At 42.2% G+C, this 15,696-nt stretch overlaps 1 protein-coding gene and 1 non-coding gene across 6 annotated transcripts in view; both read left to right on the plus strand.

The window, feature by feature from the left end:
- Positions 1–15,696, plus strand: part of GKAP1 (G kinase anchoring protein 1) — an 88,019-nt gene that overhangs the window by 48,239 nt on the left and 24,084 nt on the right. For 3 of the 5 annotated variants that reach the window (XM_066367903.1, XM_066367901.1, XM_066367900.1), the window contains one exon: positions 9,688–9,844. The exons of the other annotated variants lie outside the window; for them this stretch is intronic. In XM_066367903.1, the coding sequence (XP_066224000.1) occupies positions 9,688–9,844 (157 nt within the window). The remainder of the gene's footprint in view (positions 1–9,687; positions 9,845–15,696) is intronic. 5 annotated transcript variants of the gene reach the window in all.
- On the plus strand, positions 12,801–12,876 carry TRNAA-GGC (transfer RNA alanine (anticodon GGC)). The gene has a single exon. It is a non-coding gene; the product is annotated as a tRNA-Ala (tRNA).

Consider the following 15,696-nt stretch of genomic DNA (forward strand, 5'->3'; position numbering starts at 1 on the left):
TTTTTGTCTATATAGCTAAAGATTTGTCAATTTTATTGATCTTTTTGAACAACCAACTTTATTTTTTTATTAAACTATTGGGTTAACAAAATTATACGGGTTTCAGGTGCCCAATTCTACAACGCATCATCTGTACACTGTAGTGTGTATTCACTACCCCAAGTCAGGTCTCTGTTCATCACTGTTTATCCCCCCGTACACTCCAACACCTTCCTCCACCCCTTAGTCATGACACTGTTTTTTTGCGTCCTTGAGTTTTTTCTTTTTTTTATTCAATCCCTCCACCACTAACATCTGACATATACTTTTAGCTCTCCCCTGCTGAAAGCAATCAGCCTGCTTGAAGAACCAACTTTTGGTTTCATTGTTTTTTCTTTATAAGAGCACATAGGTTTCAGATATACATTTCTGTAGCATTTGAACTTTGATTGTGTTGTGTGCCCATCACCCAAAGTCAAATAATTTTTTATCACCGTATATTTGTCCCTCTTTACTCGCCTCTTCCCACCCCCCTCCTCTTGGTAACCACTTCACTTTTATTCATGCCAGTGAGTCTCAGTTTTATATCCCACTGATGTGTGAAATCATATAGGTCTTAGCTTTTTCTGATTTACTTATTCCTTTTAGTATAATGGTCTCAAGGTCCATCCATGTTGTTGTAAATGATCCGATGTCATCACTTCTTCTGGCTGAGTAATATTTCATTGTATATATGTACCACATCTTCTTTATCCAGTTTTCTGTTGATGGACACGTGGGTTGTTTCCATGTGTTGGTCACCATGAATAATGCTGCGATGAACATGAGGGTGCATGTGTCCTTGCATACCAATTTTTTTAGGTTTCTTTGGCAAATAATCAGTAGAGGAATTGCTGGGTCATGTGGTAGTTCTATTCTTAATTTTCTAAGGAACCACCATACTTTCTTCCATAATGGCTGTATCAGTTTACATTCCCACCAGCAGTGAATAGGGTTCCTTTTTCTCCACAACATCTCCAACATCTATTACCTGTCTTGTTGATAATAGCCAATCTAACAGGTGTGAGGGGTATCTGATTGTCGTTTTGATTTGCCTTTCTCTAATAGCTAGTGAAGATGAGCATCTTTTCATATATGAATTTGTTTGTACGTCTTCATGGGAGAAGTGTCTGTTCAGATCCTCTCCCCATTTTTTTGTTTTTTTTTTTTAGATTTTATTTATTCATTATAGAGAGGAAAGAGAGAGAGAGAGAAGGGGGGAGGAGCAGAAGGCATCAACTCCCATATGCGCCTTGACCAGGCAAGCCCAGGGTTTTGAACCGGCAAACTCAGTGTTTCCAGGTTGACGCTTTATCCACTGTGCCACCACAGGTCCCCATTTTTTAATTGGATTGTTTGCTTGTTAATTGCGGAGTTTTGTGAGTTCTTTATATTTTTGGATATTAAACCTTATCAGAGCTGTTACATGTGAATATCATCTCCCATGTGGTTGGCTGCCTTTTTGTTTTGTTGTTGGTTTCTTTTGCTTTGAAGAAACTTTTTAGTTTAATATAATTCCATTCATTTATTTTTGCCTTTACTTCCCTTGCCTTTTGGGTCTAATTCATGAAAATGTTCTCTATGGTCAAGGTACATAGTTTAATGCCTATGTTTTCTTCTATGTAATTCAATGTTTTGTTTTTATAATTTATCTTTTTTTTTTTTTTTTTTTTTTAATCTGAAGCTGGAAATGGGGAGAGACAGTCAGACAGACTCCCGCATGCGCCCGACCAGGATCCACCCGGCACGCCCACCAGGGGGCGATGCTCTGCCCCTCTGGGGCGTCGCTCCATTGCGACCAGAGCCACTCCAGCGCCTGGGGCAGAGGCCGAGGAGCCATCCCCAGCGCCCAGGCTGTCTTTGCTCCAATGGAGCCTCGGCTGCGGGAGGGGAAGAGAGAGACAGAGAGGAAGGGGGGGGGGGAGAAGCAAATGGACGCCTCTCCCATGTGCCCTGGCCGGGAATCGAACCTGGGTCCCCTGAACGCCAGGCCAACGCTCTACCGCTGAGCCAACCGGCCAGGGCCAATGTTTTGGTTTTTATTTGCCTCTAAGTATCTTATTTCCCTTGTGACTTCTTTTTTTTTTTTTTTTTTTTTTGTATTTTTTTGAAGCTGGAAACGGGGAGACACAGTCAGACAGACTCCCGCATGCACCCGACCGGGATCCACCCCACACACCCACCAGGGGCGATGCTCTGCCCACCAGGGGGCGATGCTCTGCCCCTCCGGGGCATCGCTCTGTCGCGACCAGAGCCACTCTAGCGCCTGGGGCAGAGGCCAAGGAGCCATCCCCAGCGCCCGGGCCATCTTTGCTCCAATGGAGCCTCGGCTGCCGGAGGGGAAGAGACAGAGAGGAAGGAGAGGGGGAGGGGTGGAGAAGCAAATGGGTGCTTCTCCTATGTGCCCTGGCCAGGAATCGAACCCATGTCCCCTGCACGCCAGGCCAACACTCTACCGCTGAGCCAACCGGCCAGGGCCTGTCTGTATTTTCTTGTTTGTTCATTTTGTTCATTAGATTCCATATATGAGTGATATTATATGGTATATGTCTTTCTCTGACTGGCTTATTTCACTTAGCATAATACCCTCTAGGTCAGCGGTTCTCAACCTGTGGATCGGGACCTCGGTGGGGGTTGAACGACCAAAACACAGGGTTCGCCTAAAGCCATCGGAAAATACATATAAAAGGACCCTAGCCCTTTAAATCTACTGGAAGTCACTTCAGCTGGAGTGAATGGGACTTTTGCAATAATGGGGAGGGGGTACGACAAAAACACCTGCCTGCCTCCTGTCTCTTTGTCTGCACTTCTGAGCTCTGATCAGAAGCAGCAGTCAGTGACCAGAGCACAATTACTTTTTTTTTTTTTTTTTACAGAGTCAGAGTCAGTGAGAGGGATAGATAGGGACAGACAGACAGGAACGGAGAGAGATGAGAAGAATCAATCATCAGTTTTTCACTGCGACAACCTTAGTTGTTCATTGATTGCTTTCTCATATGTGCTGTACCGCAGGCCTTCAGCAGACCGAGTAACCCCTTGCTGGAGCCAGCGACCCTGGGTTCAAGGTGGTGGGCTTTTTGCTTAAACCAGATGAGCCCGCGCTCAAGCTGGCGACCTCGAGGTCTCGAACCTGGGTCCTCCTCATCCCAGTCTGACGCTCTGTCCACTGTGCCACCGCCTGGTCAGGCCACAATTACTTTTTTAATTTATTTTTGCCCACCCTAGCTCCCATGAGCAAGCTGCTCTAGAACATGCACATAGCTGCCTATTACATGAATGAGGTAGTGAATCATAACTGTTACTATGCTCAGAGCTGATATTGATTGAAATTAATTGCAGTTTACCATCTAAGACTTCCCCTGGATATTGCAAGTCTTCATTAGAATTCAGAGTCCCAAAATAGTTCATATCAGACAGATTCTGCCATTACAGTTGTTGTGTAGGTGGGGAAGTACAGTGTGTTCGTCATGTCATGGTACACTTTTGACTGGTCACAGGAAAGCAACAAAAGACGATAGATATGTGAAATCTGCACCAAATAATAGGAAAACCCTCCCAGTTTCTGCTGGATGATGTGCCAACATCTGCGCATGCGCAGATGATGACGTAACACCATATATACAGCAGAGCAGCCCATGGCCATGCCAGTTGAGATGTGGATGGTACAGAGGAAAGTTCAGTGTGTTCTGTGGTTCACTAAATTAGAATCCGTGACAAAAGTGCAACGTGAATGTCGGCGCGTTTATAATGAAGTGCCACCACATAGGAATAATACTCGGTGGGATAAGTAGTTGAAGGAAACCAGCAGTTTGGTGGAGAAACCCCATTCTGGTAGGCCGTCAGTCAGTGATGAGTCTGTAGATGCTATACAAGATAGCTACCTAAGGAGCGGTAAAAAATCTGTGCATGAGCTCACATCGAACTGCATTGAATAGGTATGAAGTTGGGAGAGTTTTCCTTTTATTTGGTGCAGATTTCACGTTTCTATTGTCTTTTGTTGCTTTCCTGTGATGGGTCAAAAGTGCACCATGACTTTACGGACACACTGTAGATTACTGGTGCTTCTTACTCTGCTATCTTCCCAGAATCCTCTCTTTGATCCATTTTTGAGTTAATATCTGCATATGTTATGAAGAAAGAGCCCATATTCACCTTTTGGCATGTATAAATCTAGTCCTAGCACAATTTGTTGAAAACAGTTTTGCTTTCTTAATGAAGTACCTTACACATTAAAAATAGATTTACTCTAAAAAAAATAGATTTACTATAAATGTAAAAGCTTTTGTCTAGACTCTCAGTTATGTTCCAATGATCTATCGGGCTATACTTACAGAACCACCATATGCTGTCATTTTCATTATACGCTTGGCATACAGTAAGTGTTCAAAATTTGAGGTAAATTGAAATTGAATTGGCTAGACATTAAATTTAAAATTTGTGTTCTTATGTTTGCCACATTTTTGTCTTTTTCCTCTTGGGGTGTATGTTGGGGGGGAGGGTGCTTCTTTTTCCTTTAGTCTTTTGTCAAGGTATCTTTTGAAAGATTATATTCTTAGACTTAAAGGAAATTTTATGATTCATCAAATAAGACTCAAAAAAAAAGTATCCTTTGGAATAAACATGCTGCTAATGGTAGCAGCTATCAAAAAAGCAGGATACTGACCAGGCAGTGGCGCAGTGGATAGAGCGTTGGAATGGGATGCGGAAGGACCCAGGTTCGAGACCCCGAGGTCGCCAGCTTGAGTGCGAGCTTATCTGGTTTGAGCAAGGTTCACCAGCTTGGACCCAAGGTTGCTGGCTCCAGCAAGGAGTTACTGGGTCTGCTGAAGGCCCCCGGTCAAGGCACATATGAGAGAGCAATCAATGAACAACTAAGGTGTCGCAATGAAAAACTGATGATTGATGCTTCTCATCTCTCTCCATTCCTGTCTGTCTGTCCCTGTCTATCCCTCTCTCTCTCTGACTCTCTCTCTGTCCCTGTAAAAAATAAAAAAAGGGCAGGATACTGCTGGAACTGCAGTCTTTTTTTTAATGCAATAATTGTGTACTCTGGCTTCGTGATTTTATTTATTTTTTTGTGTGTGGCAGAGACAGAGAGAGGGACAAACAGACAGGAAGGGAGATGAGATGAGAAACATCAATTCTTCATTGCGGTTCCTTAGTTGTTCATTGATTGATTTCTCATATGTGCCTTGACCTGGGGGGCTACAGCAGACCGAGTGATCCTTTGCTCGAGCCAGTGACCTTGGGCTCAAGCTGGTGAGCCTTGCTCAAACCAGATGAGTCCGCGCTCAAGCTGGTGACTTTGGGGTCTAGAACTTGGGTCTTCCACATCCCAGTCCGATGCTCTATCCACTGCGCCACCGCCTGGTCAGGCTTTTTTTTTTAATTGAATTTATTGGGGTGACATTGATTCACAAAATCATACAAGTTTCAAGTGTACAACTCAAGAAAACATCCTCTGCATATTGCATCATGCGCCCATTACCCAAAGCAAATTCTCTTTTTTTTTTTTGTATTTTTCTGAAGCCGGAAACAGGGAGGCAGCCAGACAGACTCCCGCATGCGCCCGACTGGGATCCACCCGGCACACCCACCAGGGGGCAATGCTCTGCCCATCTGGGGCGTCGCTCTGTCGCAACCAGAGCCATTCTAGCGCCTGAGGCAGAGGCCACAGAGCCATCCTCAGCACCTGGGCAAACTTTGCTCCAGTGGAGCCTTGGCTGTGGGAGGGGAAGAGAGAGACAGAGAGGAAGGAAGGGGGAGGGGTAGAGAAGCAGATGGGCGCCTCTCCTGTGTGCCCTGGCTAGGAATCGAACCCAGGATTCCTGCACGCCAGGCCGACGCTCTACCACTGAGCCAACCGGCCAGGGCCAAACAAATTCTCTTTTTATCCACATATCATATATCCCCCCCTTTGCCCTCCTCTACCTACTCCCACTCCCTTTTCCTCTGGCTGTCACCACGCTGTTGTCTGTGTCTATGTATTGTGTTTTATTTATATATATATATATGTATATATATGTATATATATGTATATGTATATGTATATATAAATGTATATATATTTTTGCTTAATTCCTTTACTTTCTTTCACCCTGTTCCCCAAGCCCCCTCCCCTCTGACAGCTGTCAGTTTGTTCCAGTAATTGTGCCTCTCTTTCTATGTTGTGGAACTGCAGTCTTTAGGGACATGAAATCCAGAGGCTGATTACTTCCCATTATCATGCTATTTCTTCCACAGAAGCTCAACAGTGTTTTAAGGATATTATATTTATTGCTTTGAAATGAAATCTTCCTGGAATATACTGGAATTATTTTTTTAAACAGTAGATTTAGAGTTATAGCTATACCACTTTGCAATAAAATGACTCATGGGCTAGGTATTTAACTTTGCTGAGGCCATGATTATTATTTTGTGGGAAAAAAATTCTTGTTATATTAACCTCTTATAGTGTCGATGAGATTCAAATAAAGTGATGTGTTAAGTTTTTTGGAAAATAAAAAGTGCTGTACCAAGATTTTTAATGTTATTTGTACATGTATTAAGCACTGATATATATATTTTCCCCCAAACACTTTCTAACAGTGTCAAGGGGGAAGAATGAACAATCATTGAACTCTTGGGTCATTTGCTCACAAATTCAATTAAGATGGATAAAATTAGGAGTATTATAGCTCAAGAATGTAAGATATAGATAAAACCAGTGAGAGGGAGAGAAACATTTATTTTCTTCAGTCTCTGACAAGAAAGTGGGAAAGACAATGCTGCTTTTCTTGGAAAATATGTAAATTTTGTGATTTATGTAATTGAGTAGATTATGATAAGATTTTATCTATCATTGATGTATATAACTTATGTAAAATTATTTTTAAATGTATTATAAAAGATTGAGCAATTTTAAGCTAAAATAATCAAGCATGTGGTATGCGTAATGGTAGCCATATTGGTTGACATTTTTGAGAGTCTAGAAAAGAAACTCTTATACATTGCTCACAAGAATTAGGAGATATTTTATCACTTCATATTCAAATTGAAATATCCTGTATTTTTTGAGCAGTATATTTATGTTCAACTGACTTTGAACAAGGATCCCAAAAGAATTTGGTGGAGAAAGAATCTCAACATACAATGCCGGTAATCTACATGCAAAAGAATAAATTTGGACCCCTTCTGACCATGCACAAAGAAAAAACTGAAAATGAATTACAAACCTAAATGTAAGACTGAAACTATAAAGCTCTTAGAAGAAAATATAGGAGTAAATCTTTGTGACCTTGAGTTATGCAGTTGTTTCTTGGATAAATTGGACTTCGTCAAAATTTAAAACTTTTGTAATACAAAGGATACTACCATCAAGAATGTGAAAAGACAACCTACAGAATGGAAGAAAATATTTGCTGATCATATTTAATAAGAGACTTGTATACAGAATATATAAAGAACTCTCAGAACTCAAAAATAAAAATAAAAAAAATTAAAAGCAATCCAATTAAAAAGTGGGCAAAGGAGCAATCTCACTTCTGGGAATATAGCCAAAGAAACCCGAAACACCAATTTGAAAGAATAATGTGCACCTCTATGTTTATTGCAGTGTTGTTTACAGTAGCCAAAGATCTGGAAACAGCCCGAGTGCCCATCAGTAGATGAATGGATAAGAAAAGTTGTGGTACATTTACACAATGGAATACCATGTGGCTGTAAAAAAGAAGGAAATCTGACCTTTTGTGACAGCATGGATTGACCTGGAGATTATTATGTTAAGTGAAATAAACCAAAGAAAAACAAGTACCATATTATCTTGCTTATATGTGGAATCTAATGAACAAAACAAACTGATAAAATAGAAACAGGCATGGATACAAGGAACAGACTGACAGCTGTTGGGGACAGTATGAAAGAAAGTAAAAGGATTAGCAAAAGAACATACATACATAACACAGAGACACAGACAACAGTGTGTGGTGAAAGCCAGAGAGAAAGGGGGTGGGGGCTAAGTAGAAGTGGGCATAGGCAGGGAAAATGGGGATGGACAGAAACTTTGCTTGGGGTGATGAACCTACCATGCTGTGTGCAGATGGTGTTTATTGAGTTGTACAGTTGAAGTCTGTATGGTTTCGTGAACTAATGTCATCCAGTAAATTAAGTTAAAAAATAAAAGTATAATTGTAAAAATGAATTAGGAAAAAAATAAAAATAGGAAGAGGGCAAAGGATCCAAAAATATGAGTGGACATATTTTCAAAAAGATATGCAAATGTGCAATAAGCACTTGAATGATGCATCAGAGAAATGCAATTCAAAACTACAGTGAAGTACCTCTCCACACTTACTCCAGTGGCTATAATTAAGAAAGACAGATAATAACAAATGTTGTTAGGACTCAAGAAGCTAGGATTTTCATACACTGTTGGTATGATTGTAAGATGGTGTGGCTGCTTTGAAAAATCATCTGGCAATTTCTCAAAAGATTAAACAGAGTTACCAAGTTCCATCCCCAGTCAGGGCATATACAGGATTGTTTCTGTCTCTTTTTCTCTCTCTCTTCCTTCCTCTCTGATTAAAATCAATAAATAAAAATTTTTAAAAATTAAAAAAAATAGTTACCATATGTCTCAGCAATTCTACTTTGAAGTATATATTATAGTTAGGAGACTTGAAAACATGTTTATGAATATTTATAACAGCATTATTCTTAAGAGCCAAAAATGAAAACAGCCCAAATGTTCATTAGCCAATGAATGAAGAAATAAAATGTGGTGTATCTATTAATAGGATATTATTTGGCAATAAGGAATGAAGTAGTGATACATGCTATAATAGAGATGAACCTTGAAAACATTTTGCCAGCCTGACCAGGCGGTGGCACAGTGGATAGAATGTTGGACTGGGATGCGGAAGACCCAGGTTCAAGACCACGAGGTCGCCAGCTTGAGTGAGGGCTCATTTATTTTGAGCAAAACTCACCAGCTTGGACCCAAGGTCATTCGAGCAAGGGGTTACTCGGTCTGCTGTGGCCCCACGGTCAAGGCACATATGAGAAAGCAATCAATGAACAACTAAGGTATCTCAACGAAAAACTAATGATTGATGCTTCTCATCTCTCTCCGTTCCTGTCTGTCTGTCCCTATCTATCCCTCTCTCTGACTCTACATGAAAGAAGCCAAGTTACAAAAGACCGCATGTTATATGATTTTATTTATATCAGATGTCCAGATTAAGCAAATCTATACAGACAGTAAGTAGATTAGTCTTGCCCAGGAGATAACTGAGGGAGGTAGAAGGTATTAGGAGGAAATGGAGAACAACCACTAATAAATTCAGGGTTTCTTTTTGGGGTGATAAAACTATCATAAAATTGATTGTGGTTATGGTTGTACAACTCTGAACATATTTCAAACCATTGAATTATGCACATTAAATGGGTAAATTGTATGGTAGACGGATTAAAAAATGTTTTTAAGTCAAGTAGTACCCAGCTCAAAAATAAGCAAACATTTCAAAATCTGTCTCTACTGTTTATCTTCTGGAGAAAGAAAAGAATTAGCTGGTTGATTGTCTCTTATCCTTTTTTTTTTTTTCATTTTCCTTCTAGTGGTGGCTGACTAGATTAATTAAATGCATACACTTCCATGTTGAATGATAGTAAATCATAATTCATTTTTGACAGGAATTGAGTTCTTCTCAGACTTTATCACATGATGGAGGATTCTTCAATAGACTGGAAGATGATGTTCATAAAATTCTTATTAGAGAAAAAAGAAGAGAACAGCTTTCAGAATATAATGGAACAGATAATTGCGCAGCTCATGAACACAATCAGGCATGTAAAATAGAAAATTCTCTTAAAATCACAGTAAAATTAAAATACATTTTTTTCTTTTTTAAAAAACATAAGCAGTGGAATCCAGTATTCTGTTAAGTTATAGCTTTATGATTTGTCTTAGTCATAGAAATTTATATTAAAAAGTGTGGCCTGACCTATAGTGGCGCAGTAGATAAAGCATCAACCTGGAACACTGAGGTCACCGGTTTGAAACCTTGCACTTGTCTAGTCAAGGCACATATGGGAGTTGATGCTTCCTGCTCCTCCTCCTTTCTCTCTCTCCTCTCTAAAATGAATAAAAAAAAAGTGTGAAGTACTTCCTTCATTGATGAATATATATTGAGCTTGTCCTATATGCTAGGTACTGTTAGGCTCCAGTGTAGGGAAGTAGGAATACCAAGATGGATAAAAGATTGTCCTTTCCATTAGTGGGGATTGGAGGAGGTAGACCTATAAAAAGAGAGATGAATAATAAAGAGGTTTTCAATAGAAAATGTAATAGATCACTCAGGTGAATTGTCAAAAGTATATAAAGAAATGACATTTGGAATGGCCTTTGAATGACAAATAACTATGAACTCAAAAATGGAGAAAGCCTGCCTGACCAGACGGTGGCGCAGTGGAAAGAGCATTGGATTGGGATGCAGAAGGACCCAGGTTCAAGACCCCGAGGTTGCCAGCTTGAGCATGGGCTCATCTGGCTTGAGCAAAAAGCTCACCAGCTTGGACCCAAGGTCTCTGGCTCAAGCAAGGAGTTACTCGGTCTGCTGAAGGCCCCTGGTCAGGGCACATATGAGAAAGGAATCAATGAACAACTTAGGTGTTGTAACGAAAAACTGATGATTGATGCTTCTCATCTCTCTCCATTCCTGTCTGTCTGTCCCTATCTATCCCTCTCTCTGACTCTCTCTCTGTCCCTGAAAAAAAAAAAAATGGAGAAAGCCTAAGGAAATAAAGACCCAGAGTTATGAAAGGCCTTAGTTAGATTGAATATTTAGGAAGCTGAAAAATTCTGTGTCTAAGTACAGAGTTACGTTAAATACTATGACTAGAGAAATAGATTGCATTTAGATTATAAAGGTATTTTTATGTGAAAAGTAAGTTAGACTTTTATCCTGTGGTGCAGGGGTTGCAGATTATGGCCTGCAAGTCAAATATGGTCAGCAGTCTGCATCATTCTGTTTCTCACCATTACCTCTAGTCTTCTTACTTTCTCTTAAACTATTAACCTGTTCTTTACCTTATATGTGGACACTTTCCCTTCCTTGATTTTCTTTTATTTCCTGCTTGTCAATATGCAGCATTTATTCTTGGGCTGTCAGTTATTGCTGAAAAACAGTGCTAATGTTCTGTTCTAAAAATCAGTGTTAACTTTGACTGTATTCTTTTGTGTGTGTGTGTGTGTGTGTATTTTTCTGAAGCTGGAAACGGGGAGGCAGGCAGACTCCCGCACGCGCCCGACCAGGATCCACCTGGCACGCCCTCCAGGGGGCGATGCTCTGCCCATCTGGGATGTTGCTCTGCCGCAACCAGAGCCATTCTATTCTAGCGCCTGAGGCAGAGGCCATAGAGCCATCCCCAGCGCCCAGGCCAACCTTGCTCCAGTGGCGCCTTGGCTGCAGGAGGGGAAGAGAGAGACCAAGAGGAAAGAGAGGGGGAGGGGTGGAGAAGCAGATGGGCGCTTCTCCTGTGTGCCCTGGCCGGGAATCTAACCCGGGACTCCTGCACGCCAGGCCGACGCTCTATCACTGAGCCAACCGGCCAGGGCCCTTGACTGTATTCTTATTTCTACTTAATAGTCTTTTTGATTTATCTCTTTCTGACTTTGACAAATTCCTACAGTGGCTGTTCCTAATTCTAAAAGCCTGTTTCCCATCTTCTCACTTTCTTCAATGGATGTTACCTGTTTCCTAAGACTGATTAATTTAATTGCTCAACAAATTGAACACCTGCTGTTGTTTTATAGGACACAGTACACATTTAATACATTATTTTTGTACAAGGTAGAAAACGGTAAGTTCAATAAAGGGTATACTGATAAAGTGTGATAGTAATTCACATGAATGGAGATTAGAGGTGGCTTTCTTAGAAGAAAATAGCTTTTGAATTAAGCGTTTAAAAGACAGTATAATTTGAACATAAAGAGGTAAGTGAGAAGAAAACTGGAGTGCTATGAGTAAAAGAATTGAGGCAGTGAAATAAACTAGTTTAATTAAAACAGAAGGATCATAGAGAAGAATAGTGTCAGATAAGTTTGGTAAAGTAGGTTGGAAAAGATTATTGGGGATTTAAAGGCCTGATTTATGATTTAGTGAGTAGAGAGTAAAGAATTTTTAAGGCTTTTGAGTATAGAACAAAGTTATATATGGTAATATTAATTTCTACAGTGCCAATGAAAATCCAAATGAAGGGGAGGGCTGGAAATACAAATTAGATGATAGTATTGTAATGGATATAGAACAGTAACATACTACTAGTGATATTGTAAATTGGTATAACCATTTGGAAAAACAATTTGGCATTAACTTTTAAAGTTAAGGCTGATGGGCCCCGGCCAGTTAGCTCAGTCACTTAAGAGCATTGTCCCGAAACAACAAGGTTGCAGGTTCAATCCCTGGTCAGGGCACACACAGGAAGCAACCAGTGAATGCACGACTAAATGGAACAACAGATGAATGCTTCCCTTCCTCCTTTCTCTCTCCCATTCTCTCTCTGTCTCTCTGATTTAAAAAAAAAAAAAAAAAAGCTCCGGCTACATAGCTCTGTTGCTTGGAGTGTCATCCAAGAGCATGGAGGTTGCTGGTTCGATTCTCTGGTCAAGGACATAACAGGAACAGCTTGATGTTCCTGTCTCCCTGCCTCTCAAAAAAAAAAAAAAAGTTAAAGATGATTGGCAGACTGTTTTAGAAATTCTACTGTAGATTAAACCATGGAGCCATGTTCAAGAAGAATGTTGAGCCCTGGCCGGTTGGCTCAGTGGTAGAGCGTCGGCCTGGCATGCGGAAGTCCCGGGTTCGATTCCCGGCCAGGGCACAGAGGAGAAGCGCCCATCTGCTTCTCCACCCCTCCCCCTCTCCTTCCTCTCTGTCTCTCTCTTCCCCTCCCGCAGCCGAGGCTCCATTGGGGCAAAAGATGGCCCGGGCGCTGGGGATGGCTCCTTGGCCTCTGTTCCAGGCGCTAGAGTGGCCAGAGCGACGCCCCGATGGGCAGAGCATCGCCCCCTGGTGAGCGTGCCGGGTGGATCCTGGTTGGGCGCATGCGGGAGATTGTCTGACTGCCTCCCCGTTTCCAGCTTCAGAAAAAATACAAAAAAAAAAAAATATATTGAAAACTCAACTGTTTTTGTAATAAAATTAATAAAATGATTGACAGCTATACTTAGTACCATGGATGAATATAAAAAATGTAATGTTTAATTAAAAAAATCAATCACCAGGCCTGGCCAGTTTGCTCAGTGGTACAGCATTGGCCTGGCGTGCAGGAGTCCCGGGTTCGATTCCCAGCCAGGGCACGCAGGAGAAGCGCCCATCTGCTTCTCCACCCCTCCCCCTCTCCTTCCTCTCTGTCTCTCTCTTCCCCTCCCACAGCCAAGGCTCCATTGGAGCAAAGTTGGCCTGGGCGCTGAGGATGGCTGCATGGCCTCTGCCTCAGGCTCTAGAATGGCTCTGATTGCGGCAGAGCAACGCCCCAGATGGGCAGAGCATCGCCCCCTGGTGGGCATGCCGGGTGGATCCCGGTTGGGCGCATGCAGGAGTCTGTCTGACTGCCTCCCCGTTCCCAACATTTCAGAAAAAAGAAAAATTTAAAAAATCAATCACCAGGCCTGACCTGTGGTGGCGCAGTGGATAAAGTGTCGACCTGGAAACACTGAGGTCGCCGGTTCAAAACCCTGGGCTTGCCTGGTCAAGGCACATATGGGAGTTGATGTTTCCTGCTCCTCCTTTCTGTCTGTCTCTCTCTACTCTCTAAAATGAATAAATAAAAAATATTTTAAAAAAAAATCAATCACCAAATAACAGTTTGATGTTGTTTATAGAAACTAAAAGTAGAAAATTTAGTTTATATTTTAGGAATATATATATCATATATTAAAAGACTAACAGGCCCTGGCCGGTTGGCTCAGTGGTAAAGCGTTGGCCTGGCGTGCAGAGGTCCCGGGTTTGATTCCCGGCCAGGGCACACAGGAGAGGCGCCCATCTGCTTCTCCACCCTTCCCCTCTCCTTCCTCTCTCTCTCTTCCCCTCCCGCAGCGAGGCTCCACTGGAGCAAAGATGGCCCGGGCTCTGGGGATGGCTCCTCAGCCTCTGTCCCAGGCGCTAGAATGGCTCTGGTCACAACAGAGCGACGCCCCAGAGGGGCAGAGCATTGCCTCCTGGTGGGCGTGCCGGATGGATCCCGGTCGGGCGCATGCAGGAGTCTGTCTTGACTGTCTCTCCCTGTTTCCAGCTTCAGAAAAATACAGAAGAAAAAAAAAAAAAAGACTAATAGGAATTGAATGACAAAACATAGTTTGTCATAGTGGATATCCTTGGGAGGAGAGGTATAGGGATATGACTAGGGAGAGGCACATGGGGGGTGCCAAAGTATTAGTAATGTTCAATTTTTTTTCATTAAATTTATTGGAGTGACATTGGTTAATAAAAATTTATAGGTTTTGGCCCTGGCCGGTTGGCTCAGCGGTAGAGCGTCGGCCTGGCGTGCAGGGGACCCGGGTTCGATTCCTGGCCAGGGCACATAGGAAAGGCGCCCATTTGCTTCTCCACCCCACCCCTCCTTTCTCTCTGTCTCTCTCTTCCCCTCCCGCAGCCAAGGCTCCATTGGAGCAAAGATGGCCTGGGTGCTGGGGGTGGCTCCTTGGCCTCTGCCCCAGGCGCTAGAGTGGCTCTGGTCGTGACAGAGCTACGTCCTGGAGGGGCAGAGCATCGCCCCCTGGTGGGTGTGCCGGGTGGATCTTGGTCGGGCGCATGCGGGAGTCTGTCTGACTGTCTCTCCCCGTTTCCAGCTTCAGAAAAAAAAAAAAAATTTTATAGGTTTTCGCCTGACCAGGCAGTGGCGCAGTGATAGAGCGTTGGACTGGGATGTGGAGGACCCAGGTTTGAGACCCTGAGGTTGTCAGCTTGAGCACGGGCTTATCTGGCTTGAGCAAAAGCTCACCAGGTTGGACACAAGGTCGCTGGCTTGAGCAAGGGGTTACTCGGTCTGCTGAAGGCCCGCAGTCAAGGCATATATGAGAAAGCAATAAATGAACAACTAAGGTTTCAAAAAGAAAAACTAATGATTGATGCTTCTCATCTCTCCTTTCCTGTCTGTCTGTCCCTATCTATCCCTCTCTCTGACTCTATCTCTGTCCCTGTATTAAAAAAAAAATTATAGGTTTTAAGTATATAGTTTTATGATACATCATCTGTATATTGCATTTTGTGCCCATCACCCAAAGTCAAATTTACTTCTGTCCCCATATGTTTGATCCACTTTATCCTGTAGTACCTTTCCCATCCCCCTTCTTTCTGATAACCACTATACTGGTGTTTGTGCCTGTGAGTTTTTGTTTTTTTAGTATGTTCATTTGTTTCCATTTTATATCCCACATAAAGTGAAATGATACAGTTCTTGACTTTTTCTATCTGGTTTATTTCGCTTAGCATGATATTCTCAAGATCCACCCATGTTGTCACAAATGGCAGTATTTCATCTTATGGTTGAATAGTATTACATTGTATATAGGTACCACATCTTTATCCAGTCATCTATTAAAGGACAGTCGGTTGTTTCTATGTCTTGGCCACCATCAGCAATGCTGTGGTGAAGATAGGGGTGCAGCCTGACCAGGAGTGGTGCAGTGGATAGAGCGTC

Source organism: Saccopteryx leptura, chromosome 2, assembly GCF_036850995.1.
Source record: "Saccopteryx leptura isolate mSacLep1 chromosome 2, mSacLep1_pri_phased_curated, whole genome shotgun sequence".
NCBI lineage: Eukaryota > Metazoa > Chordata > Mammalia > Chiroptera > Emballonuridae > Saccopteryx > Saccopteryx leptura.